The sequence below is a fragment of the Poecilia reticulata genome, chromosome 21 (assembly GCF_904066995.2).
Source record: "Poecilia reticulata chromosome 21, P_reticulata-male-v2, whole genome shotgun sequence".
NCBI classification, from domain to species: domain Eukaryota; kingdom Metazoa; phylum Chordata; class Actinopteri; order Cyprinodontiformes; family Poeciliidae; genus Poecilia; species Poecilia reticulata.
This window is the reverse complement of record NC_088850.1, coordinates 16,318,918-16,346,768: the sequence shown is the minus strand read 5'-3', so window position 1 is coordinate 16,346,768 and position 27,851 is coordinate 16,318,918. Positions and strand designations below refer to the sequence as shown.

Sequence of the window (27,851 nt, the reverse complement as noted above, 5' to 3'; positions counted from 1 at the left end):
ACAAACAAGACAAAAAAGTCTGTTTTAACACACAAGTAAAAGGGAAAACTTAAACTTTAAATGGCATTAACAAATCCCAGCATAAGATCACGATGTCCCGGCGGCAGCTTACGTGACCCGTCTAACCTTTTAGCAAACCACGCAAACCGCACGATCTGTTTACCGGCCCTCTTGTCGCCTGTGGATGGAGTGCCACTGCAACTTACTGTGAAGTCAGACTGCTCAAAATGAATATAATTTTTGTCTGCGCAATCCAATAAAACCCAAGACTCATTTTCCCTTTTTTTCCCTGCCTACCTTCCATATATCCCGACAGAATCGTTGTGATTCATGCGGGCCGCAGCGGCAGCTCTCAGTATGCGAAGAGCAAAAGGCACCTTGGGGAATTTTATGATCCATGACGAAGCTTCCGGGATCATTGTGGATGTATGCATGTGTCACTGCATATTAATAATGGTCTCTGTCTCATGAAAGCGCCCAGCACACCTTCAAAGGAGATAATTTAATCTTCTCACTGCTGAGCCTCTTCTGCGCGCCGCGCCCGCAAATACTTTTTCCCCCAGAATCCGTAGGAGACCATCGGTCGGCATGCACCTTGGTTTTAAGGAGATAAAAAGCAAAACGGGGGGAATGATAGAGGAAGCAAAGCCAACAAGGAGGAGAAAATAAGCTCCAGATTTCAAACACTGCTGAGAAAGATAACTCAGAGGTGAAGGGAAAAAACACTTTTTCCTGTGGCTACATATGTAAATTGAGCGGTCACACAATGCAATCCAGGCGACTATGCAGAACAGTTCTATTTTGTTGTTTTTTTTGTTTTTTTTTAACTAAGTTATCTAAAGTACTGCAAATCATGTGCAGCCACTTTAAAGTCCCTCATTAAAAATTCCTATCCAGTCGAGCCGCTTTATCTTTTGCCGCCATTCATGTACTGTTAGCTTACAAACAAGCCAAAGAACAAGGCAGGCTGCTCTTAACTGAGCTCCATGAGGCCTTCATCCCTCTTCTTCTCATCTTCTTCTTTAAGGGCCCCACACCCCGCGGTGGGTCCAGCAAATGAGGAGAGCATTGTTGGATCTTGGGCATGTGTATACAGTACACCGCGGCGCCATGGAGAGCACGGCTAAAGCTACAGATGAGTGACAGAGCAGCCAGTCTTCACCTTCACTTTTAATGAACACTCAAAACGGCTGCAGTTTTGTCGATCTAACTGCCTGCACGTGTTTTCAGACATGCTCTTTTGATCTCTCACATGTAGAGAAAGGGTAACATTTATTGTTCCAGCACGGTTCGTCCTTTGAAGGGTTATAATGAGGCAGAAAGTTTCCAATAAATTTCCAGAAACATGGCAATTTTTACAAATATTCCAAATTTGAAGCTTTTTATTGTAATTATGACAATAAAGGAGAATTTGGGGGGAAATTAACTAGAAATTGGTAGTAATTGAAATGAACTCTCATAGCCATATATAGATATATGGTTGGGTTTCTTTATCATTGACAGACATTAACAATACTCCTTCAGTAAGAAGCATGAGACTGAGAACATCACTAGTTCAGAAGTACTTGCACCAAAAAACTAGTCGCTTCAGGGAAGACTGTTCAAAATATATTTATATTCTATAGGCTAAAATCCCTTTTAAGACAGTTATATGATTTTTGAAGTGAAACAACCTAATATTTCTTTGTGTAAACTTGTTTGAAGGGAAAAACAAATCCAACCTACAAATTCTTGCAATTTCAGCCTCTTAAAATTGCTTTATCTATATTTATCACAAGTGAATACTAGGTTTCATTCTCCTAATATACCGTACCAAAACATTTATCAGAGTGTTAAAGTTGTTGTAATGCTCTAATTTTAATGTTAAAAACAGAAAGCAGATTAACCTTTGTCCAGAGGGAGATGTCTCTAAAGAAAATAAGAGCTGCTATTAAGTTGATTCACAAAAAAAAAAAAAAAAAAACACTGCTGCAAGGCAATAAAACATTTACTGCACAAAGCAGTCCTCTGTTAGCAACAATGATAACAAAGTGCTTTTAACCATAATGGTAATGTCAGCTAATGAAGGAAGTGCATTAAGGCGATACATTAAGACTCATAAAGCCAAGAAAAGAATCATTAATAATCCATCTAGAAAGTAGTCAACCAGAGAAAAAAAGCTAAATCAATGTCAAATAAGTGCTGGTACGGAGCAGCTCTATTGAAATGCAGCACAGAACATTTGGAATATTAACATGGAAGCTTAATCTCCTGATCTTCATGTGGGTTGGTGTGATTTAAATGAGTTTTAAAAGCTTTGCAGAGCAACAATGAGTAACCTCCGCCTTTTGTCTCGTGAATATCAGCTATTACAGCTTTTTATTTTGCAGGGCCAGAATAGGTCTATTTTCTAATCATCTTCTTTCATGTGTTTTTTTTATTTTATTTTCTGTGCTCTATTGAAGATGCCAGTAACTGCAGAGAGAAACAAATCTGACAAAACGAGAGAGCTTGCAAGAAGCAAAACAGACCGTATCGTCTGTTGCTCTCTTCTAGGAAAGTGGCTCTACGTTGCTTTGTAGGAGCATGGATAACAAGGCATTAAAAAAATGTAATACACTCAGAGAAAATAAAAAGAGAGCTTAGCAAATCTTAGCTAAAGACTGAAAACAGCTTTTAACAAACGCTGAGCTAACGTTATGACGAGAGGCGTTAATCTACACGTATTCAATGAAGCCTGAAGAAAGGAATACTCTGTCGTAAATCAGATTCATTTTTACCCTCTGTTAGAGGGAGCTGCCTAATGTAGCGTACACTGGATCTCATCTCACACTCTCTCAACCGACGGGTTCACCACAATGCAAAGAAGGATCAGGCAAAGACCACTTCTATGGGCTTTGATTACAGATAACATTTGGTTAGCCAACCTTTTATCCATTTCAGGAGAACTGAGAAGAAGACTGGAACATTTTACACCTAAACATCGTAAGACAGACACTGTATGTGAGGGACGTAAACACTTCCAAGTTAATCTAAATTGCTAGTTTTATTAATAATTGCCCTAAGTAACTATTTACAGTTACTCACTGCCAAAGCCAGACCTTTTGTTGCACAACAAACGACTTAATAACATTAATATGCATGAACCGATTTTCTTTTGGAGTTTGCAAGGATGTCAGACATCTAAAAAATAAAAATAAAAAATGGAAGAAATATAAAAGATATTCGTCTGCCAATTCGCCTAGGAATATTAAACTCCACTCTTGTAGAGACACTATCGTAAAGTTTCTCTCTGGTCCAACACATCAGACCATAATGACTGAATAACCTCATCAGAGTGCAAACATGTTCTGTTTCACACCTGAGATGTAAGCGATTCCCTCCAAAACATTGGTAAAAGACAAGACTCCATATGATCATGATTGTAAACATAGTAAATATAATTGCAACACACTAGAAGACGTAGTTATTTTGTACCAACATTAGAAGGTAGCACAAAACACTTGCAGTCAGTGTTCTAATGTTGGAGGGTTTCGTTTCATATGCATCCTGGAGTCATAAAAGTTTAATTTGGTGAAAAGAAGATTAGAAGCAATTTTGAAGCGATGCATGGGCATTGTATATCAGTACAATGACAATACAACTTCTCAGATTTCAGTACATTATGTCATCACTTGAGCTATTGTGCAATTCCCGAAGCTTTTCCGCTCCTGGTGCTTTCATGGCGTTATCATCATTGTTTACTCCCACCTCTGCAGCAGCAAATAACCTTGTAACATGTACAACAAGCTGCTTAATGGTTTAATAAATGAGTCAGAAGCACCTCTTATTTTCATTTTCACAGTGGGGTTTTTTGTGTGTGTGTGTGCGTGTTTCTGGTAGAGATACCAGGGGAGTAAAACATGCAGAAACCGAAACCCAACCCGTGTAAGTTGGATTTTTTATTTATTTATTTTTTGTTATTCCGCCCGTGTGGGAATGAACTGCACGGTTCACCAGATGATCTTTTATTCACCCATCTTGCTTTCAGTAAACCGTGTTTGCGGCCATGACGAACTCCCCCGCTGTCTTTGAGGTTACTTCCTGTCACCACACTTTCACCTCCCCACAAAGAGCGTGGAAGAGGTGAGAGGGAGAGAGCCTGAGCTGTCATCACAGTTTAGATCAGTGTCCTCCCTGCAGCCACCGCTGCCTTTACACCCCTTGCCCTCCACCTCAAACCTCAAGCAGAGCATTATGTAACTTCGAAAACAAGGTCACGAAAATACCCAGAGATGAATGAAGATGGATAAATAGGAGGAGAAGGAGGAGGAAAAGAAGATCTCTCTCTTTTTCTGCCAGCGCACATGTGATTCAGCAGGGGGTCAGAGCACTGGACTGAGAAAGCCCGCAGACACACATTTATCCACAGACACATGCGCAAATATGACATGTACAGATACAGATGTCATATTCATGCAGCTGTAGAGATCATGATAGTTTCAGCAAGGCACTGCCCATCATCTCTGTGAATGTGTTGGGTTTTTTTTTCCCCCAAACTAATATTTATACCTTACTGAAACTGAAGTTTTCTAAACAGACCCTCCTTTCATGTCAGGGAATTTAACATCACAACTTCTTTGCATTAAAAAAAGTAAATCCTTAATGCAAAATAGGAATAACACAAATCAACTGTGTTTTGCAAGGAATCTATCAGACATTTTGTGTTATATTATGAGACAATACAAGTACACCAAATGAAAAACTTAATGGAAACATTTTCAGTTATTATATATGAAATATCTGACTTAACTATTTTTAAGACACTAAGTGAAAACAGAGATAGCCTTAAACATGCTTAACCATTCCGACTATCTTTATGACTTACGTTGTCTTGACTGTGAATGGAGCTGAATGATTTCTACTCGCATCTCATTATGTCAACATGGGAGGAAAAATGCATCTCCGTCTTCTGCAATGTTTTGTTTAATTAAAACACAGCTTACTTACATTAAGAAGTGCCGTTTCTAGTGTTGTGGGAAGTTTCACGTTTTGAAGACGCATGCTTTCTAAATCCGGCAGCAATAACACGATACCAGAAGCGTGGGTACACAAACCGCAACTGCCAAGAAACATTTAACTAAATTTGTTGGTCAAATGACAGTCATGTTAATTTGATGAGGAAAAACAGGTTGTGCAAAAATTGTTTTTTGGCAGATTTTTCTCTGATAAGTTACATTTTTATATTCCCACTTATTGGGATGACACAGATACAGCATCATTATGTCACACAGATGAGGTATGCTCCAATGACATTGCTGCCAAATTTAGAAAAACACAAGCAGACAAAAATAAAAACAAGAAAGTGGTCCATCATGTAATAATTTAGTAAGATCATTATCAGATTTAGTTTTACTTTAGCCACAAACATCTGCAAACATCTTTGGCAACGTCATTGTAGGTAATTGAAAACTAATTGGAGATAGTCTTAAAATATTCCAAATGTAGATTAAATGCCATATTTATCACTACTAACACAGGGACCCAAGACAGATATGCATTATGATTATTCAATACTGTACAAATCTGTTAATTACACATTCTCCTGGCTTTCTTTGTTGATGCTGATGAGTGAACCTGCACATCATTAAAATGCCTTGAAAGACTCCAGGTAAATTCTGACGCTTTGCCAGGGCTTAAGTAGGCCACATCTTCATTCATTAGGGTTAATTAACTCTCCACATAAATCTTCCCAAGAAGAACTAAATCTACCTGACAAACAACTGGTTCTCCAATCTTTCTGCAATTACTGCCTCCAAAAGCTGAAACCTAGCAATGCTAATCTCGGTGCATGAGGACAGGAGTCCTCAGCTCTATGTTCATGTATCCATGCGGTCAGGTCATTACAATCTAATGGGCTCCTGTGATGCCAGCGGAGCAGAGACACGAAGGCTGTGATGTGGAGAACAGGGAACCATTTGATGTCTGCCAGTTGAAAGAATAAGCCTTCCTTTGGGTTGTGCTTTCCACCGAGGCATGCTGGGATTGAGAAAGCTCTCGCCCAGGGCTAAAGGGGATTTTTGGTGGGCGTCACACATCCAATTACCTCGGTAGCATCACAGAAATCCCTGGGGAATGCACACACAAACAGATACTCGCTATCACACAAGTTCGCCCACGCATATATCAACATGTAAGACTCCCACTGCAGGAGGGCTCTCACCACAGAGAGGATGAAGCCAATTTTTTTTTTTTCTTTTTCTTTCATTTTGCCTTTGCTGCATCAGAATTCATGGATACCATCAGCATGTGTTGATGTGTGACTTAGGATATAAATATGAATAGCAGTAAGGGAAACATCGCCCAGGTTCCACCTCTTTGAAGATCTTTACTGATGTTTTTAGAGATGCTTTGCCGGATTTGCATTGGTTTGTCTGATCAGCCAAAACCAAATTCAGAACCGTTTATATGCTGAGGTCCATTGGTGCATTTCAAAGCTGTTTTGAAGTCTCAGAATTTTTATGCCAAAATTTACATCGCTCGTCGTTTAATAACCCCAGCAAGAAACTTTAATAACAACGAGATCCCACATCAACAAACCAATTGTCACAGCAAACAGTAGCTCATTAAAAAAAAAAACAATATCCTAGAATTAATGAATTGTGAAAGTCTTTTTTTTTTTTTTTTCCACACTGGCCCCTTAACAGGTTAAGAAGTCTCAAATTTTCTCTTCCTGTGATTTAGGGGACCACAGGCCAGTGGGAAATCATACTTCACCGCATGATGCAGCAAATCGATTTTGTGGTAGATTTTTAATTATACTGATTTGTCATTCATTTTATTAGTGTGATAAAATTGCCTGGAGCGCATCTCTGCAGCTGAAAAGTTGTGATATCTGTGTGGCATTAATTTACACGTCGTCACTGTGGGGAATATAAGGCTACAACGTAGTTAAAACACTGGCAAACTTTAATTTGGAATGTATTGGAATAGATGTTTGTTGAGACTTTTGCAAAACTTTGATAAAAATGTTATGTTAACAGAACATTAAACAAGTCTTTTTCATATCTCCATGAAAAACACACAATTAAAACAACTATAACTCAGCTCTTAATATCCAGTTTAACACTCGTTAACCTTTGCACTTAATAAAATCTAGTTTTAAACTTAAGATAAAGTAATCTCTGAGAAATTACTCAGAGAGCTACCGACAAACAGCTCTAATCCAAATTCAATACATCCACAAAAATAAAAAAAAATAAAAAATCCGACATGCCATTTCAATAGTATACCATTTGAATAATAAGATGTCATATAACCCATGTTGTGAGTTACAAACCCTGTCTCTCTTACTGAATAATAATACATAATGTTTTAGATGTAATACACTCAAGACTTTCAGCTAAACATGTATATTTTTGTTATTTTCAGTAACGAGGTTTAGCGATTAATCTGCCTGAGCTTATTGTGATCTAAATTTAGCTTCAGATATTAACTGGCTAAATGAGGGCTGTCTAGACATTATGTTAAAATCCCTCTTTAAAACCTTTGCTAAAAAAACCCCATGAAATTCACAAGATTGCAAGCAGATGAGAGAAGAGAAAATAAAAGAATAATAAATAAAGGCAGGCCAAAGAGCAGGAATAATGAAAGAGGGCAGAAGGTCAACTGAAGCTGCAAACATTGCTTTTGAGGAGAGTTTCTTTAGAGAGCAACTCTTCACCAGAGAGAAGTTTAAAACGTGACAGTAAAGATAAAGGAGGAGACGACCACCGGCTGTGTGTTTGTGTAAGCATTTCTGAACATTTTGTGTCCTACAGGGCCAAGGTTTTTTTCTTTTTCTTAATTGTATTTGCAGAAGAAGGAAATTTTGCAGTGGTGAATCTGAAACGTTACAGATGTAAGTGAAGCCGAATGTAGGCAAGGCCGATTTTTTTTTTTTATGCTTGTCCCCTATCAGATGGCACAGGGTGAAATCATGCCTAAAAGTAATGAATGGATAAGTTGATAAAACAGTATAAGGAAAAATGACATAAAACACAAAACCATCCATCCATTATCTGAAGCCGCTTATCCTTGCAGGGTCGCCAGGGGTGATCTGGTGCCAATCTCCAGCAATCATTGGGTGATTACAGCCACAGAGAAACTGAATTCTGGATCGAACCACTCCATCACTGTTCACCGCATTTTACTGAAAATTTTATTTTTAAAAGATTTTTCTCAACACCTCACGTCAGTCTGAACTAAAACACAAAGTAAAAAAAGAACAATATTCCTTATTGAAAGCAAACTAGCATAGCAACACTAACAAGTTCAGCTGATTTATTCCCTCTTACCTCTGAGTGTCTCATTCCGTCACAAATGTTTTCTATCTTTAAACATTAAATGTCCAGTATCTGTATTACCCATCATATGTGCCGTTTGCTCTCAAAGGCAGTGAAATGTACCTTTACTTATTTTATCCAGCAGTGTTTGATTTTATGACCTGGTCATAGGGCTTGCACACAGACTGTGACACCAGCTCCACTGCGTTCCAAAACCCATTCATTTGTACCTTTTCTTCACTGAGGTAAGCGCACGTCAGCATGAAGTTGTTATTTTATTTAAAGGTTTTATTTGGCTCTAGAGGCCTTTATGTGATGGTGAATGGATAGGAAATAATGAGAGAAATGAGAAAGACATGCAGCAAAGGTCACCAGGACGGGAATCAAACCTGCGACAGCCGTGTTGAGGACTAAGATCTCCATAACACGATACGTGGGTTGTGCTTAACCCTGCAGCATAAAGTTGTGTGCAGTTCTGTGGAGCTTGCATTACGCACTGGTCAAAGTTAAAAATGTTGAAATTTGACTCCAGTGCACTCTGGTAGATAATCATACAGCAAATAGAAACAGAATATCTATCAGCAGAAAGCAACTTGTCAGAGAGGAAACTGAGCTCCTCCACAAGCTCCACTCTGAATCATAGGGGCTCCCCATATTTCCTTAAAATTATTCATTAAACACTGCAGCTCTTGTTAAAAGTGCAGTATTTTTTATTCAAGGTTGCCTAAATGGGTGCATTTTTTTTATTCTTTTAAGATCATGTCTCACAGAGTGATGAGTTTGCTCAATTAAAGGGGAACTAAAATGCAAGATTGTCCTTTTGCACATTTTTGTCCAATTGGGTCTTTAATGCTTCTAGAAATGGTCTTAGTCATAAGGAAAAAACAAAACACCCAGTCACTTTTTGGCAAAGTCTACATGTTTTGTTTCTATCTGAAAAACCTTCACAAAAACCTCTCGCTTATTAAGTCGTGATCGGCAGGCACTGCCGCTCACCTAGCAACACAAGCGGAGCTCCACTCCATTGTTTGAAGATGAGCACATTTTCTCAGTTAGTTTCCATGCAGTCACAAAGAACAGAGCTGCTGTTTGGCCTCATTTCACTTTTTAATGGCAATTTCCAAGCCACATTGCCAAAGAAAATTGTGGTTTACACACAACAGATGTGCAGGGCACTCTGGCATGGCACCTCACATCTGTTTTGTGATCAAACGACTCACGAAAAGCTTTACCAGCAAACCTCAACTGGTGGAAAGTTCTGTTCTGTCCCTGCTGTTCGTTGCAAATCTGCAGGTAAAATCCTCCTGCAGTCATAGCTCGGAAATAAAGATGCAAAAAAAAAAGAAGATGACTCAAAAGCCAACATGGGGTCAGTCTGACCCTTCTGGACTCTGGGGTCCACTTGATCCATCCTGGGACTGTGGGATGGTTGTCTTGTCATTATGAAACTACTTTCTGTGCCCTTGATGATTGTGTAAAAGGCTTCACCTCTTCTGCATCTGGTTATTTGAATAATGATGGATAAGCCCTAAAAAGGCTAATTGAAATGTCATTATCTGAGAATCATTTTTGCACAAAAAAAAAATGTAATGAACATATTTTGTATAGCCTGTTAAACTATTTTAACGTGTTCAAGGATGAATAACACCTCTCCTTTAATCAGAGGAGTCCAAAATTACAATAAATCAACAGATGTCCAACTACCAGGCCTTTTCTATTACCGAAATTATACCATGCAGCAGGCATCTTAAATTAATCAATTGACATATTTCTAACTAGAGCAAAAAATTAAAAATAGCAAGGCAAGGGTAACGTTACCAAACGTTATAAAATTACTTGATCTGTCAATCGCAAAAAAAGAAAGAAACAGAAACGAACATCTGGCTTTGTACACTAAAAGTAATTGGCTCATAAGCAGCAAAATGTGTACCACTGATAAATGATTCAAGCCTCCTTGAGGCCAGGAGAAAATGATCCAAATCAAGCACACCTCACGCTGAGCTGGCACACACAGACTGGGTCAAGAGACAAAATTGGACAGCTAAGAACTGAAAGCCAAATCTTGAAGATTCAGACCATGTTGAGACCCTGGTAACGCAGCAAGAATCAATCCTACAGCTGAGTCACATGTATAGAAAAGGAGGAAATGTTCCAGAGATTTCTGAGCCCTTCAAAGTTCTTTGTTTCTCAAACTAAGTTTGTTTCCCGCAGAAAGCATTTAAGAAGTTTGGCGACTGGAGGGAATTAGTTTCCAATTTTATTAGGCAATCTTGTGTGTGTAATTAGAAAGAAAACTATTCCTGAGTTTTGAATCCTGTTGGTGCGAGACAAGAGGCTCTAAACATCACACCGAGTAAACACTCCTCAAGGTAGAAATAGTCATCAGCTGCATCGCTTTTGCTGTGGCGGCATGAATAAAGATGAGGAAAGACGGAAAATGTTCAAAACCCAATGAGAACTTAGAAATCTGTATTAAATTTTGATATAAGAATTATTTTTCCACTGAGCTGACTCTCAGAGGAAAAGTACTTTATCTGATTCAGATAAGTGTGCTTGCTTCACCATAGGAAGCCATTAGCTGACAATACAGGATTTGATGGTATCCTGAAGGGTGCAACAACCCCTGGGATATGCTCAATTTAAACGGGAGAGAAGAAAGCATGACACTAAAGACTCTGGCTATTACAATGCATCTTTCTAAAAGAATAACAATGTTTTATAACGATACTACAGCAGAATAGGGAGATAGGATACAAACACAGTAAAAATTGCTGCACAAGCAAAATCAAGTGCATAAACGTCGTCTTGAAAAAGGATTCATACAGCATGGATGTTATGACAAACATCACGTAGTTGTGTCGTTATTACAAACTTTACTGCAACAAAACAAAGACGAGCACAACTGCAGAGCAGATGGAAGATTTTGCTGTTCTTCCAAATGTTTTCCAAATGAAAAATTTGAAACCTGTGGTGTTTGTTTGAATTCAGTCCCCTCTACTTTAATAACCCAGGTTGAAATCAAGTGTGTGTGTATAAATACAGCTGTTCGGTGAAGGCCATGGTTGTTAAGACCAGAGTACATGCTTGACAAGTCAGGCATAAAGTTCTGGAGAAGTTTAATGTTGGGTAAAGATTTAGCATTCAAGAAGTGTCGCAAGCTTTGATCATCCCTCATGGATCACTACCCAGCATTACCCAGCACTTCACACATTTACACCCGGAACATAAAGAAAAGGTGCTGTGGTCAGCTATGTTCAAAACGCTTTGGTCTTTGTTCGAAATGCTAGGTGTGGCAGAAACTCTAAATGATGTTGATCTACATTGATGGGGAGTTTAATATTACTAATTTTAAGCCATTCCTAAGAGAAAAGCTGTTAAGAGACCCGAGTCTGGGCCAGAGGATCACTTTTCAACATAACAATGTTAAAAATATTTAAAAAAAACATAGCCAGACTGAATGTTAACATAGCCAGACTGAATGTTTAGATCTAAACAATTGCTTTTGTCAAAGATGAGACATTTATCCATTTTAGAATCTGTGTCAAGACTTAGAAGTTGACATAATTAGCAAGGAAGAAGACGTAACGTATCCAGTTATAGACGTTTTTTATTTCACTGTACAATTACCTACTACTTTGGCTGGTCTGCCCTCTAAGATTCCAATAAAAAACACCAAAGTTTGCAGTTGTAATACTGCAAAATGTGACAAAATCTGGTCAAATGTGACAAAAACTGTACAAATACTTTTAAAGACAATGTAAACCATCATCTCTGGAACTTTGAGGAACCTCCAACCATCTGGGATAAAGTCCTGTTCGGTTCAGCTGAAGTGATCTCTGGCACGGTTCACATGCACATGTGAAAGCCAAGTGGACTGTAGACCGCTCCTAAAGCCAGAAGAGGACCATAGTGCAGCGCATTCTGGTTAAATACAACCAAAACAAATCTGTGTCTGGCACCACAGCTGGAGAAATACCACATTGTCTTTTACCAACGACAAAAAGAGAAATCTTACAGCCACTTAAATTTCACACCACTCTAATTTTATTTACATTTCTTGAAGAAGGAAGCTGCGCTCATGACTTCTCTTTCTGTGTTGGTTCCTTTAGTAGTTCTTGGTGCAACAACATCACAGGGGGGAAGGGTAAACAGGTTTTACGAAAGGGTTGGGGTTGTTTGTCTCAGTGCAGAGTGAAAGAGAACCACACCAGTTGAAAATGTAAGAAATGTTGCAATTTTGGTCCAGCAACTGAACCGAGTCTACCGGACTATCGTTTTTGAAAATACCTTAAGTGTCCAACAACCCCAGCCCCCCAGCCCACCCCTCTCCATCCCTTGCTCACTGTCTGTTTGGCGCTGATTTTGATGCCGAGGACTACTGAAGGTGTCACTGTCAACGCGTTTGCTCCACTGCTGTTTCTGCTTGTCAGAAAAGCTTACGCATTATTTGCTGCAAAGATAAGTGGGGACCCAGTTCCCACAGCTGCCTTGCAGCAAAGAGATGGTGGTGATTTTTAAAGAGACACATTCAGCCTTAACCTTCCTCGCGTGCCTGCCGCCCGTCTCCGTCCCAATCCGTCCCCGCCTCTCCCATGCTTGCGATCTCATCTCCTTTCAACGCACAACTGGGAGGCTGTGGTGAGGAACGTTTGCTTTCTGCAATCACTTCACATTTGTTTCAGCGTTTGATTTGCCGGCGCGCTAGAAGAGAGAAAGAGAATGAGGCGAGGGGGTGGGCAGCAGAGGAGAGAACAAGGAAGTCAGAGGACGCACGATGCCAGGCTCACATACTGTCACCATGACAACAGACATCACTTCACAGGAGCAACACTTAGGATGCCTGTGTGGGCTGAAGTGACAGAGTTGAAGGTTGGCATTAGCCTCTTGTGGGTGCTACGACGCAGCAATCCCCGCCTCACCTCCCCCCCGCTGCCATGCCTCTTGCTTTTTCAGTATTCCCTCCACAGTTCGGCTAAAAGGCGCCCCGTTGCTGCTGTCAGCTACCTGTGGGGGGACTGCTGAGACTTGTACCTCATATGTGGAAAAGCAGGTCCTGCCAGTTTGACTTAGCTCAGACAATTCAATTGAGTGAAAGCAGCGCAGGAAGACAGGAAAAGACATTCATATTCAATGAGACCCTTTCATCATTTGCGTCACTTTGAAGCTGGCTCGCATGTATAATTCTCTGGGATCTGAAGTGATGCCAGTCACAGAAATGATAATCCAAGATATGAAACAAAAATGCACCACACACTTTAAAACAGGATCTCAGCAATCTGCTGCTTCTTAAGATAGTAGACTATGGTGGTTTGCAAAGCTGTTCCTGCTTCTTGGACTATTCCCGTGTTGAACAACATATTTCAATGAGATTGTATGTGACAGGATAACAAATGTAGTGCATAATTTGAAGTGGAAGAAAATTGATAAATAGTTTTCATGTAAAAACTATGAGAACTGTACAGATGTTGAACATGACTGAGGTTATGGCCTGTAATAGGAATCCAGCACAAAAACATTTAAGGAAACATGGTCAATAAAACATATTTAAATTGCAAAAGGGCTGTTATAAAAAAAATATGTTTATGAGGCAGTGCAGTTCCTCACACAAAAGTCCCTTCTGCTCAATCGTTTTTTTTTATGCAGGTATTGATTTGCGAGACCTTGAGTAATGATAAAAACTTATTCATGCTACAGAATTAGTACTTCATATCAGAGTGAAAAGGAAATAGGAACGGGGAATGGGAATATGATGTTTGTGTTAGTTGTTTATGCAAATTGATAAAACAAAAAATAATAACCAGAGTCAGCTCACATGATTGCAATCAAACAATTGTAATAATTGTGATTGTCCTATTCACTGCAAAACAAAGGATCAAAATCTGCACAGCTATTCTTAACCTAACTACCAATGATTTCCAGTCAATAATCCGCTACTTTGTTCACACACCCTGAACACTGCCAATGATATGTGGCTTTTTATCAACAGGTTTCAAAAGGCTGGACTGATTCGTGATGAAGAGGACAGCACAAACTCAAGAGCGAGAGGAAAGTGACATTGAGAGCAACAACGAAAGGAACCTGGTGTGAGGCGAGGGACGCCTGCAGGATATTATTGGAGGGCATGCACAAAAACCATCCCGATCCACACAAACACATCAGTATGCAGGTGGGGCACATACCAGCACAATGCACCTGACCCACACAACTATAGTCTACATGTCTGCAATGCACATGGCACAAAGAAACGATGTCGCACCGCGCAGCCGATAGTCAGTTCCTGACCCACACAAATAGGCCGGGAGCGATGCTCGCGGCGCAAAAAAGGCAGCGCATATGACCCACACATTGTAATGCGTTACGCTAAAAGGAAAACAAAACTTTCCTATTTGAAGTTAACTCTCCTCCTGCCATTTTCCAGGCTCAGGTCTTATCTAGAGGAGAAATAGGTGAAATGGCAACATTTATTTCCTTTCTGTTCTTTTTGGCAAACATTTTGATGAAATTTAAAAGTTTAAATCTCTGAGATTTAAACTTTTGATAAGATTTAAAAGTTTAAATCTCATCAAAGTCTGTTTAAAAGTCTGGTTACTCATTTTAGTTACCCATTTAGCCACTGTTTTATTATTTATTTTTATTTTTATTTTTTTTCAAAGCTATTGATAACCTATTTGAAGTGGTGAGTTCAATAGTTGGAAAATTATGACACAGCATTAGCAAGACAAAAAAATGAATCTGCTTTTAAACAGTCACTTTCTGTTTGAAGGGATGGTTATGGCTAGTTTCACCACAAATTCAAACCAAAAATGAATCAAAAGCAACAGAGTTTGTAGTTTGTAATTTAATTTTAAGATACTTAGCATTACAGACACTTCAGAAGCAAGCATAACACAAAACCAGTCAAAACCCATCATGACGCTAGAAAGAAATCTCAAGGTAACGACACAAATTTTGACTGTATTTTTGTCAGTATTCTCTTGTGGAATAGATTTTTGATCTGAAGGAGTTTTATCCTGGTTAAATACAGGTTGAATGAAAAGAAAAAGTTTGTTTGACACGGTTCCAGTTTTATCTGCAGACAAACCCCCTCTCATGGAAGGTGAATGCATTGCACTGCAGCATCAAAGCGGGTTTTACCCCAGAGAGCTGCTGTCTGTTCTGTTTCAGGACACAACTCCATCAGTGCTGTTCACCTCACATTCATCTTGAACGGAGAAACTCTCACTGCAATTAATCGCAGCTCTTAATTGCGGCTGAACTATGTGTCAGTCAACTTGAGAAAATTAACCTTTGTATGATAAATGAAATCCCTCCACAAAAAGGCTTCCTGCATGCAGGAGATAAAGTTAGCAGTAGCATGGGTGACATTTGGAGATATTCATCTTGTTCTGAATATTTAATAAACTGGCACTTGAGTTGAATGTTAAATGACAACAATTAACTTCGAGCTGCCTTCGTGAGACAATAGTCAAAATATATAATTTATATTTTTATAAAGACATTTAAAATAGTTAATGGTATTTCTGAAGTTTAAAGAGCGGTTAATGGGAGAAACCTCTACCCTGACCCTCTACCACTTTCTGCTGTGTACTGGTCAACGATGGTGTGAAAACTGAAGCAGCACCATGAGGTCACGACTTTTGAAGTAACACTGTTGTACAGCAGGCAAGGTACAACAATAATTCGGCTGACAGAGAGACACAACAAAACTATGCCTTCACTAATATTTTGGTGACTTCTGTTCTCAGCCACCAAAATTAGAAAACTCAAACAGAGTTGATAGTGAAGGAGAGTAGCGGGAACTTGTAGTTTGATAGTAATCAATGCTGTCCGTGCAAAGTTTAAGAAATGTAAAGTCAAGTTTTTCTAGAATGTCGCAACCCTATTGTGTGTATCGTTTTGTATGAGGCCAATAATGGGGAGAATCCTCCTGTGTATTATAAACACTTTTATGCAATATTCAAATATTTTAAGACATACTAGTACATCATGGCTACACCTTATCTTTTTTCACCTTGTTTTGCATTTATATGAATGCTGACTTAATATGCATCTTCAAGATAAAATGCTTTGGGCCCCTTCCATCAGCGGTACAGAGACTTTTAAAAAAATCTGCTTCTGTTCAGTCTAGGTTTCCTCTGCAGGTTAGAAATATATGAAACTTCATTAGAATTACAAAATATCTAAATAAATCAGTACACGTAGTAGACAATATTTCAGGTAGTCAGTCGACTGGGGCTTAATGAATGAATGAATGCAAGATCATTAGCAGTAGCTTTATGTTCTCTGCTTTATATAGAGGGGGACAAGTAGCTCAGGGTTTAGGGATGAGGGCTTTACCGTTTAAGCAGCCAGGCCCATTATAATAAGCTTATTTTGTCTGCAACATGCGGATTTAGAATTGAATGATCCAGAGGTAAATAGTCTCTCTGACCTCATCCACATCCTCATAATAGATGGATGACAGTATTTTATAAACTTATCGTTCATAAAAATGAGGCATTCTTTAGCACATGTGCTATCAAATTCACTAATTTACCCAGGAATGCAAATATCTTAATTTGCAATATTTTATAATGAACAGTATTTTTTTTTTTTGGCAGCTACTTCAAAAACTTAACAGTCAACCACATATGCTGAAAGGATCAACTTAGAGCTGGGTTTTGTCTGCAGGAGCAAACTGGAGAACCCGTCATAAACCCACACATGCATGCCAACCACACACAGAAGGGCCCCAGTTGAGATTTGAACTGGTGACCTTCTAGCTGTGAGGCAACAGTGCTAAATGAATAAACACTAATATAATCAGACAATTACATCAGAAAGTGTTAATATCAACTTTACAGATTAAAAGAAAAACATCCTTTGTGTGAAAAAATAACTCATCAACCTTTATTAGGTCCATGACCTTTAAATGCTGACATGGTCCAACATTTGTTTCCCCTTTTTTGTGTGTGATGAATAAAAGTTTGAGGAACTTTTGTTAGTTTAAGGGTTAATCTGATACAAAACACACCAAATGAACATTTATTTGTTCAACATACCTAATGTTAAAGGTAAACTAATATTGGATTTATATACCTGTGCAGCTCTGTTATACTGGACTGCAGATAATATAGAGGTGCATTTTGTAAAAGATTCTGACATATTGTGTTCTGCATTGCAAAAATACACTGGCTTGAGTAAACAATGCCTTAGCATCACTATCTTCTGCATCTGATACTGAAGTAGGCACACCATAAAGTCCATCATAGATGCATGCCACAGATTTTTTAAACATATTGAAAAATTTGGTCACAATTTTGTACCACTGCTATAAAACAAATTCAAATACTGGCTTCTCGCCTTGGGTTTGAACCCTACCCAGAGGCTTTCTGCATGGATTTTTATGTTCTTCCCATACATTTGTAGATTCCAGCTTCCTCTGAAAACATGCATGTTTAATAATTGATCTCTTTGCATTGCTGCAACGTACGACGGTGTGCTGTGAACACCCCTATCTACGGTGTTCGCCTGCCTTCACCCAATCACAGCCTCCCACAAAATGACATCCCGCCAAAACTTTACATTATCTTGTGTTGATGCAGCACAGCACTGTAAATTTCACACACCTGCATCCCAACACGCAGGCAAACGATAAAACCCATGACATCACTAGATGTTTCACATCATTTATTTACTTTAAGATCCATGTAAAGATAATGCAAATCTGCTACAGTGTAACAGGAGTTATGGTTGTCTGTAAAATCTAACTCTCGTATTGCTGTCACTGATTGTGTTTTAGCACAAGCCCACAAACAGTGTGATTAAACAAAATGTTCTTGAATTACTGTAAATGAAGAGACATTTTATTTAAGTTTGTGCCTGTTTTGTAAACACTAAACACACAGGTTTATCTGCTAGCTATGTATGTCATAATTAACTGGTGGAGTCAACCTTAATTAAAAAAAAGTAGAAAAAATAATGGTCTAATTAGAGTCGGGTTAAAAATACAGTGCATTAAAGCATAAACAATGTTTTGTTTTTTGAGGATTTTTTTTCATCTTAACGACTCAGTGCTGGTTTACTTAACTGTTGGAGACTGCTAAACTCAGCAGAAGAGTGTTAGATTTAAGACTCAAGCAGTGTCTCTGCAGTGTATGTCGAGTGCTAGTCTCTGAGGGTCGACTCCAAAGAGGAGCAATATTCAAAATGATCAAACTGGTCCCATCTGAAGCCCCACTGAGAGGTCCAAAGTAATCCTTGAGGTGTTCAACTAAGTGTTCCACTGCAACAAATTCCTTGTTCTGTGTTCTACCCAGCTGCATATCTTCATTTGTCCCCCGACTAAAGCTGCAGACGTCCGTCGGCTGTTACCCCGAGGGGAATGAGGGAAGAGGCTGGCAGAGGAAAGACAGGCAAGGAAATAGGAACTTTGAGCAGGAGGAGAAGAGACAGAGTTATCTGCGATCTTATTACGGTGGGAAATGTAAGGGTCCTGATCCAAAGGAATGATGAAGGACTCTGTGGAGGAGGCCTCTGAGAACCAACAAAGACGGCTTTAGTTTCACTGGCAGAATGCATTTGCATAGCTTAGAAGCCAAAGCGTCTGAACCGGGGCTCATGAAAAGGGAACCTCAGCAATTGCTTGGACTTCAATGCAAACGAGAGGGAGCAGGAGACAGAAGGAGAAAGACAGCGGAAAAAAAGGGAAGCAGAAGTGGAATTGTGTGGGGAGAAGGCAAGAGGAACTTTTTTTTCTCCTCCCTCTTCAGCAGCAGCACAACACAAATGAGATCAGGGACATCTGTGCATCCCATGGAGGTTGTCTCTGACTGACTTTGATGCAAAGGGAACACAGTGAAGGCGGTACGTCTCCAGAAAAAGTAACAAGCGCAAAGACATTTGCGTGCAATCGTGAAACTCATGTTTGATTGCAGCTTTCTGATATTAACATTTACACCCCCTTTAGCTGTCACTACCGTTACATACAAATGCTATTTGGGTTAGTTAACTAGACCACATATTTTTGATTTGATGCAATTAAGAAGCTGATTTTACCAAGTGAAGGTGAGTAGAGTTTAATGTATATCAATCTATATGAGAAACGCATGTTGAGAAAAGCATTACGAAGGTAAAAACCGTGCAAAAGATATCAGAGACTGGAAGAAAGAACAAGAGGAAAAAAACAGATGCTGGTACTTTAGTGGAAACTCACTTTCTCTCACTTTGGCCTGCGGTCATGGTGGGATGACTAGCCTTCATCAATTCTCCTTAATGACTATGGCAGCACCACTTAACACACTGCTATGTGATTTCTTCATTACTGCATCATGATATCACCATTTAGTCAATGGAGATGGCATCAAGTGATCCCCGCGGATAAAAATAACCAGAGAAAATTTACTAAATGTCCCACTCATCCGCTTTAGGGTCCATTTAGAAACCAAAGAAGGGAAAGATGGAGTTAATGCAACAAAACAAAATGCTATAAAGTCGAGTGGCAAAAAAAACTCAATGGTAACTGAATGCGAAACAAAGCACAAGTACAGTGTAGTCAATTAGGAATGGATGAGTGAGATCTTCTGACGATATTAAATGTTGACCAGAAATAAAAAAAATATATAATTTTTACCAGTAATATTCATGATGTTTACCAGGTATTAGTAAGTTCAATGTTAATCTTTTGTCATCAAAATTAAGTCTCTCTCACGAGAGCTACGCAGTTGTTGTCACTTGGTCTGATAACATAAGTACAAGCTATAACTATAAGCTGTGGATACGTAGGTTAGTCCTTTAAGCTTGATAATATCTTTGAGAATCTTATTTTGAAGTAAGAAAGGAAGTAAATTGCTCTGTGGTATGTAGGTAGTTACGAAATACAGACCACTTAGCATTTCAGAAACGTCAACCACTTTTAAATCATTTGTGTAGCACTTTTCATGTTAAAGGTGACATAAGTTGCACCTTTAACATTCAGTTAGAAACAGATGATGACTTTGAAAGGACTACATCACAGTTTTCTTAAACATCAGGACTTTATTTTATCATATCTAGTTGATAGCTCCACTTCAGTTTTATCAGAACTGAACTTGATAAAGCTACTCTCAAATACCTGTTCTTTAACACAGTTAGAGCTGACATCAGAACTATTGTTTTTGAAAAATAAAAATGTAGAATTTGTACTTTTTCTCTGTCCTTATGTTTTCCTGGAATCAGGACAACCTTAAAATTAGACCAACTTTAAAAAGTCCAATATGTGGACTCGTCAAACCTGTACTGGAGTATTACAATCTCCATTTATTTTATGTGTAAAACCAAAAGCATATGGAAGTTTTTCCATTGTTGTTATCCTCCTATTGTTCATAGTGATTTTGAAGCATAACCACTACATGAAAAATTGCAAAGTGTCGCATAACAGAGTGACAGACATGCTTACTCTCACAGCTTGAGGAAAACATTAATCTGCAGAAGGCTGCAAGCTCCTTTGGAAGACAACTTGTGACTTGTTTATCATTACCAGTGACCAAAACTGTTGATACGATTGAAAAACGTCTCTCTAGAAAGCTAAAGGGAATTTATTAAAGCATGAATTGCAGTCTGAATACTTTACGTCATTTGACTGCATTCTGTATATTCAAAGACAACTTTCCATGAACAAAACGCAAAACGCCATCGTGTTGTGTCTCATATTACAGTCACTCACCCACTGCTTTTCACCTGTGATGCTGAATTCCCACACCTACCATATGTCTGAACCTTCTGTGAATCCACTGGGAGGCAAGACTACATAAATGTAAATGTTTTGCAACCATCAATAATAAATGTTGACTTTTTGAGCCATGCCAATAAATTGCTGGATACAGACGGCTCCCCTAGAGGCTTGTGGTAAACATAAGGCACATGCAGGTCTTCACCAGTGGTTCCTCTTCGTTTGAGAAAATATGCTTTACAAGTTAGAGAACGAAGCCCTTCCATTATATAAACAACCCTGTTCTTTCTACATAACCTGTAGAAAGGTTCAAGAAACTGTATTGATGAATAAAAGAGGAATTGGCTGTGCTCTAGGGATTTTTCAAGCTGCTCAACATACATGCAAACACTGAGAGTTAAATGCCCAAACAGTTCCATCTGGTGCTTCCCCCCACACACCCCTCCAGCTCATCCCCTGTCCCTTCTGCTGCTGCTGCTGCTACATAGCCACAAGTCCACACATACCACTCTAGTAACATCACATCAAGCATTATGGGATATGATTCCTTTCTAATCTGCTTGCATCTTCATCCACTCGCACACGGCGGCATGGGCAGCATGCTTACACCAAGGATCAACGGCTTTTATCGGACGTTCACGGTATCGGCTCTTATGATTAGTGTCAGCCTGTCAGCTCTCAATGTCTGTCGGAAGCTGATGATTCCATGTCACAGAAATGAATATTGAGCTAGGTGAGTGCAGGGATTTACAGGCTGTGACCTGAGCCCTGTTAAATAGCTAGGACCATACTGACTCTAAACAGCTAATACTGTAAAGGCTGTGTTTATTTATAAATGTTTTTTTATATATATATTACTTTTTAGTTCGACTGAAACTAAATTCGGCTAAAAGAGAAAGCTTGAAAAGAAGCAATAAATTACATTTTTAGACAGAAATATTCCACCTATCCATTATTCTGAACACCAGATTTGATTAATACGTCATATTTTTTTCTGAGCGATAAAGCAATGTAGAGAATATTCTGAGATGTTTGTAATACTCTTTGCGATTCTGTTGAAGTTGAATGCATGCAAGATTTGAAATTATAGACAAGTTACATATTTGAATATCCAACTGGTTGGCCTTTAGTTAGGCCAATGACTGACCAAAGTCAAAAATACAGATTTCTTCCAATCTGCTACCATATCTAAGCAATATATTTTGTAGAAAATGACTTTGTTTGGTGGGAACAATCTTATTGACAGAAGAAGACTCAAAGTTAGCCATTTTCAGTATCAGCTAGATGTTTGCAATAAAGTGCCAATGTAGATATGACGAGCTTTTTTAAAAAAGAACTGTGTTTTCTACATGTTGCGAGACGTCTGCAGTTCATTCAGGATGGTCAGAACAAGATTTTCAGCAGATAATAAAAAGGTTGAATTAAGTGCAACAAAGTTTCTCTGTCACAGAGCACAATGCATGTTGCTGGATGTCTTTAAAAATCTAACAGAATCCAACATTCTTGGGAAAACACACACAGAGTGACTGTGATTTTATTAAAGAAATCTTGATCTGTCAACTGATTTATGCTTTTTCTTTGTTTTAAAATATTAAAATTGTCTTTTAAAGCAACTTTACCACACAAATGGCAAATTATTTCAAATTGTGTTGCTATGTGATAGTTGTTAAAGATAAGTCAAATTGGTAGAGTTGCTCAAAGCTGTCCACAACCCAGAAATTGGAAACTGGCCAAACATTTTCTAATTAAAGTATTTGAAAAGAAATCCATATAAGCTATAATGTTTGATGGGTATTGCAAAGCATTAAAATTACATGCAAAAATTAATTTCAGCTCAAACCAATTAAGGCAACTTCAAATTACTGTTTTCACACCCATTAGCTGAAATGAATGCAATCTATTTTTAGTGCATATCACTTGACAACTTGAAATGTTTTCACCACTTGTCTAGACTTGAGAATGCCACTGAAATGCAAATTGCCTTCACAAGTTCTAATTTCAAAGTTATGAATTGAAAAAAAAAAAAAGGTCAAATGCATAAAAATAAAAAAACTGATTTCTGTGGCACCTAAAGAGAAAACCATTACCATGGGAGAAACCTCACCAGCCATAGATCACAAACTGGCATTGTTGTCCCACACGTATGGTTACCATATGGTCACGATTTACAACAATAAGCATTTTATTATCATGTCACTTTGCATCTTATCAAGGTATCCTCAAACTGCCCACCCCTTTATCAATGAAAACATTGATTTGATTTTTGAGGAGTTTTTATTTGATACACAAAATTCTGCATTTCAGTTTAGTTCATTTATAATAATTCACAACAAATATTGTCTCAAAAAAGTGCCTCGAGACGATATTATTCACTTCAACTTGCTCAGGTTAATAGAGCTAGCTTGTTTGTGTAGCCTTAGCAAATTTTTAATTTCTAAATGCTGGGTGATCAACTGTAATTTGAAGTCATGTACAGTTCAGATATCTGTCTTCAGACGCAAGTGGAATATAGCAAACTATATCAGAGTTGGCGCCACAAAATACACAATCAGTAGATGTAAGAAGTAGTACAATCTAATTGGATCATCAATCAGGACTGTCCCGCCTATTACTATTTGGCTCCTGCCTCTAAACGAAAAAGGACAATCCTGGTGACCCCATGATAGTTTCTGTCATGTTAACTGTGGCCGTTCTTGTGCCTCGCACTCCGTGCTGGCAAAAATCTTCTAAGCCTGAGAAAAACACAATCCCCACGTCTCTACATCTGGCGTTAGCATTCCTCCGTGGGGCCTTTTTGCTTTGGTCAGAGCCACTGTTAGTGCTGACAGATAAGGGCTGGGCACCTCAAGGATTCCTCCATGTCCTCGTCTTGGTGCACATGAATCACTTTGTCCTCGCAGTCCTCCTACAGCTGCCACTGTCAGAGCTGCTTCTGCTGGCAAGGCTGACGATTCATACCAGATATAATTCGCGACACTAATTGCAGAGGCATCAGGCAGGAGTTTGCTTTTGTGGTGGAATTCAAGCAGCAACAGATGACGATGCTCACCTCTTATTGCACACTAGCAAAAAAAAAAAAAAAAACAGGAATCGTCTAAACATCAGCAGTTTATTCCTTCAGAAATCAATGACAGAATGTTCTGGTTCCTTTGAGCTGCGTGTGGTAAGAATGTCCCTGCACCTTTCCTTTCTGCAACAAGTCCTTATAATATAACACCAGCTTTTTATTAGCTGAATTTCTTCTGCAAGAGACTCAGAGATGCTAGACATAAGGAGGAGGTGGGTAGATAGATCCAACACGCAGGACTATCACTCATGAGGATGCATAGCAAGTACCACTGCTCAACAGATTACAGTCCTCATGATGACTTCCACAAAAGCATTTGGCCTGATGTCAGATAAGGAGTCACATGTGCCATTTTGAATCATAATTAGCAAGGTGGGGGAAATAATAAGAACAATCCCGAAGGCTTCCGAATAGACCAACCGGGTTCCTCTGTAATAACATATAAATGTAACCTGCTAAATTTAGCCTGCTCACAGAGCATGGGGAGTGATGGATTGGATCAGAAAAGGGGCTGCACACACACACGATTTGCTGTATAACCAAAGAGGGGAGGGGGACACATTTAGGAATCGGCAATCTCAAATATGGTCTTTCAGAGCTGATATGTCAACCATCCATGTATTTCCCCTAAATAGCAACAGTATGAAAGGACAATGAACGCACTAGGAAAACAGCTGTTCTACAAGGTCATGAAAAAAACATGTGGGATACACGGACTTACCGTACACTCCTTGGCAGCTGATGCCTCCAACGACCAGCGCCAGCAGCCCCAAAACAGCGACAATTAGATCCATCCTTTCACGTTAATCTCGGCATATCCAGCTCTCTCAGTGGCAAGAAGTCCTTTCCGGGGCGGTGCGACGGAGGCGCATAGACGCGGCACTTCTCGTCGACTAATTCAGTCTCTGTATTTCACAGAAGGTAAGTTAAATAGTGTAAATTAGCCTTCAGTGTGAGCTGTCATGTAGGAGAATTAGCGAAAATGCCGGGCGGCTGACGGCTCCCAGACGCCGCGGAGGATGTGATGAGGCAGACGGGTAAGACGCGCGGCCAGGAGCGGGGAATGAACTGCAAAGAGGCCGGTCTTTAAAAATAAATAAATAAATAAAAAAAATAAAAAATATATTCAAAACCACACTCTTACCTCCAGTGGCCTATAATGTTTTAAACAGTACTCAGTAAAAACGCAACAAAAACGAGTGAGGACACACGGGTTCTGTCGAGGGTTCCGCACCCACGGACGTAGCTCATCAAATCCAGCTGTGGTCAGAGCTCACGCCGCGGATGCTGCGTCGGCTGCGAGCTGTCAGATGAAGCTCTCATCACTCCCCCTGTCGCCGCAAAACAGCCCAATTCTCCCAGTCTTCACTTTTACGATGGATGAAGTCCTCAGAGGCTGCTTATCTCCATACGTACAAACGCGAATTACCGAGTCACATCACGAGCGACACGGCGAGTCGGCTCATCTCTCCCTGTGGCAAATGACGAGGGGAGGGTCCGGTCCTTCGGTCCGGTCGGCCGACGGGTTTTATCCACAGCTCCTCGCCAATGAGACCGCTTTTTTCCCCCTGTGGTTTCCACCGTACCGAGCCAGTACAGAGCATCAGTCACGTTGCGCAATACGTGCTGTACGGACGTATTGCACACCGAGTGTGGCACCGCAACCGGTCTGTATGGCTACGTCAAGAGGTGCGTTGCTTCCAGTGCTCATCTGTATGGGAGGCTTCACTCGGCGTCAGGAAAGGCTTGAGAGAGGCGCAGCTGCTGGATGCTGAGAGAGAGAGAGAGACAGAGAGAGAGAGAGAGAGAACGGTGGGAAGGGGAGGAGGAGGAGGAAGAGATGGGAGCATTGGAATTCAGGGGGTCTTGCTTTAACAGACCTTTTGCCATCACAGCCACACGCACACAGGTCTGTCTGCTCATGTCTCACCATTCTTCTTCAGGATGCAGAGGTGCCTCTACCAAGTTTCTGATGAGGGACAGTAATTCCCCCATCACACTATCTGTATTTGTCGTTCGTTTCAGTGGAGTACCAGGACATAATGCAGTTTGGCCCTATAACATAGACCAATTTTTTATTCAATTATTTTTTTTATGTAATTTAATTTTTTTTGCCATTGTGCGCCTGGAGCATTTATACTGCACATGTTTAAAGAATCTACGTCTCAGACTAAAATTGTGCAAACTCACCTCTGAATGCCAGAAGCTTGAAAACGAAGGTGAAAGTGGCGTTCTGTTTAATACAGCTAATAACTATCTGACCAAAATAACCTACCCAGTCCCGTCACTGTAAAAGGATAATCTGAATGCACATGTAATATTTTGATAGGGATTGTGTCAAAAGCAACATAAATGTTTTAAAGACCTAAGAAGACATGATGTTTGACAATTGTGTGGCATGTTTTTCAATAGACATATAGCAAGATAAACAGTGTGACAGTGGCTTTAATGCACTAATTGATTAGATCAGAAGACTCCAAATGTTCTTTTAATTGGTTTTGAATGAGGATGAGGTCTAATATTGACATTTTTTTCACCTTAAATATTTTTTACTATACTTACTATTCTTGTGAATGTTGCCAATAACCTTACATTTTATAACCGTCGGTTTTAGTTTTTGTGTTGGCAACAGGATGGCAATTACATAACATGTCTACATGTCTATTTAAAATAAATGATATTACATAATACTCCAGTTGTCTCAGAAATTGAATTTTTGTTTTTCATTAACTGCAAGTCTTAATCAAAATAATATGGACTACTTGAGAAACACTTGAAACATGTCACTCTATGCATAATGAACATATTTAATCAATGTTTTTTGCTTTTTCAATTGAATTACTAACCTGGCCATTGCTTTCCCACACAATTCTGCTTAAATCTCATCTCCTTTCAGCATTCTCTTTGGGATTTCTCCCGTTGAGCTTAATTTCTCCAGTGTAATTTCAGTCGGGCCAATCAGTAAACAGAAGGAGGTGTTGTGAACAATGATGTTGAGTTTCTACGCTGTTTAAGAATTGTAGTCTGCCTACATAAAGTTGTAGTCTTGCTGCAGAAGAAGTAAACAAAGTTTTTCAGTCTACGTTCGCCACTCTTTCAAATATTGAGTAATTTAATTTGAAGCAAGAAAAATGCACGACATGTCATTCACTGACAAAGATGTTGCGACTATAGTTCCAACTACAGAACACGCAATTTCTCTTAAGCTTCTTCAAACTGGGGTATTACATACGTCACAGCCAGAGATGTGTGGTCAGGGATGAAGAGGATCATAGGCTTTAAGTAAAAGTATCGGATAGATGGAAGTCTGGACAGAGCCAATGAACCGACCATATTCTTCAATAGGTTCTGTTCAGGAACAACCTCATCGTCCTCTGTTGACAACAGACATCCCATCCTCCTTTGACCCACAGCTTTTCTGTCAAACCTCAGCTGTTTTATCTTCCATTTCAGTCATTGGCTCTTCTTCTTCTACAGGTCTCGTCTTCAACCAAATCAGGAGGTGTTGCTGCTTCCATTGCCTCCAGATCCCACACCTGTCTCTTTAGAAGTCAAGTGAAGAGGCTTAATGGGGGAAACTGAACCGGAACAAGGCTGCAGGTCCAGATGGTGTAGAGATGAAGGCCTCTGCAGATAAACTCTGTGAGATTCTGCAGCTCCTCTTCAACCTTAATTTGAACCAAGAGAAGGTTCCAGTGTTGTGGAAGACATCCTGCATTGTTCCAATACCAAAGAAAACCCACCAATCAGTCAATGAAGACTATAGACCCGTTGATCTGACTTCTCACATTATGAAGGTCCTGTTGGCCCACCT

At 39.4% G+C, this 27,851-nt stretch overlaps 1 protein-coding gene across 5 annotated transcripts in view; it reads right to left on the bottom strand.

Moving 5' to 3' along the window:
* LOC103457909 (MAM domain-containing glycosylphosphatidylinositol anchor protein 2) overlaps positions 1-26,041 on the bottom strand; it is a 198,949-nt gene extending 172,908 nt beyond the window's left edge. Inside the window, exons 1-2 of one of the 5 annotated variants that reach the window (XM_081602843.1) lie at positions 25,182-26,041; positions 24,759-25,105 (exon numbers count right to left, since the gene is read on the bottom strand). In XM_081602843.1, the coding sequence (XP_081458969.1) occupies positions 24,759-24,831 (73 nt within the window). In that variant the 5' untranslated portion in view covers positions 24,832-25,105; positions 25,182-26,041. Of the gene's footprint in view, positions 1-24,758 lie in introns of all 5 variants that reach the window. The other 4 variants (XM_081602842.1, XM_008398385.3, XM_081602844.1 and 1 more) reach the window with 4 other exon arrangements.
* Between the last annotated feature and the right edge of the window lie 1,810 nt (positions 26,042-27,851).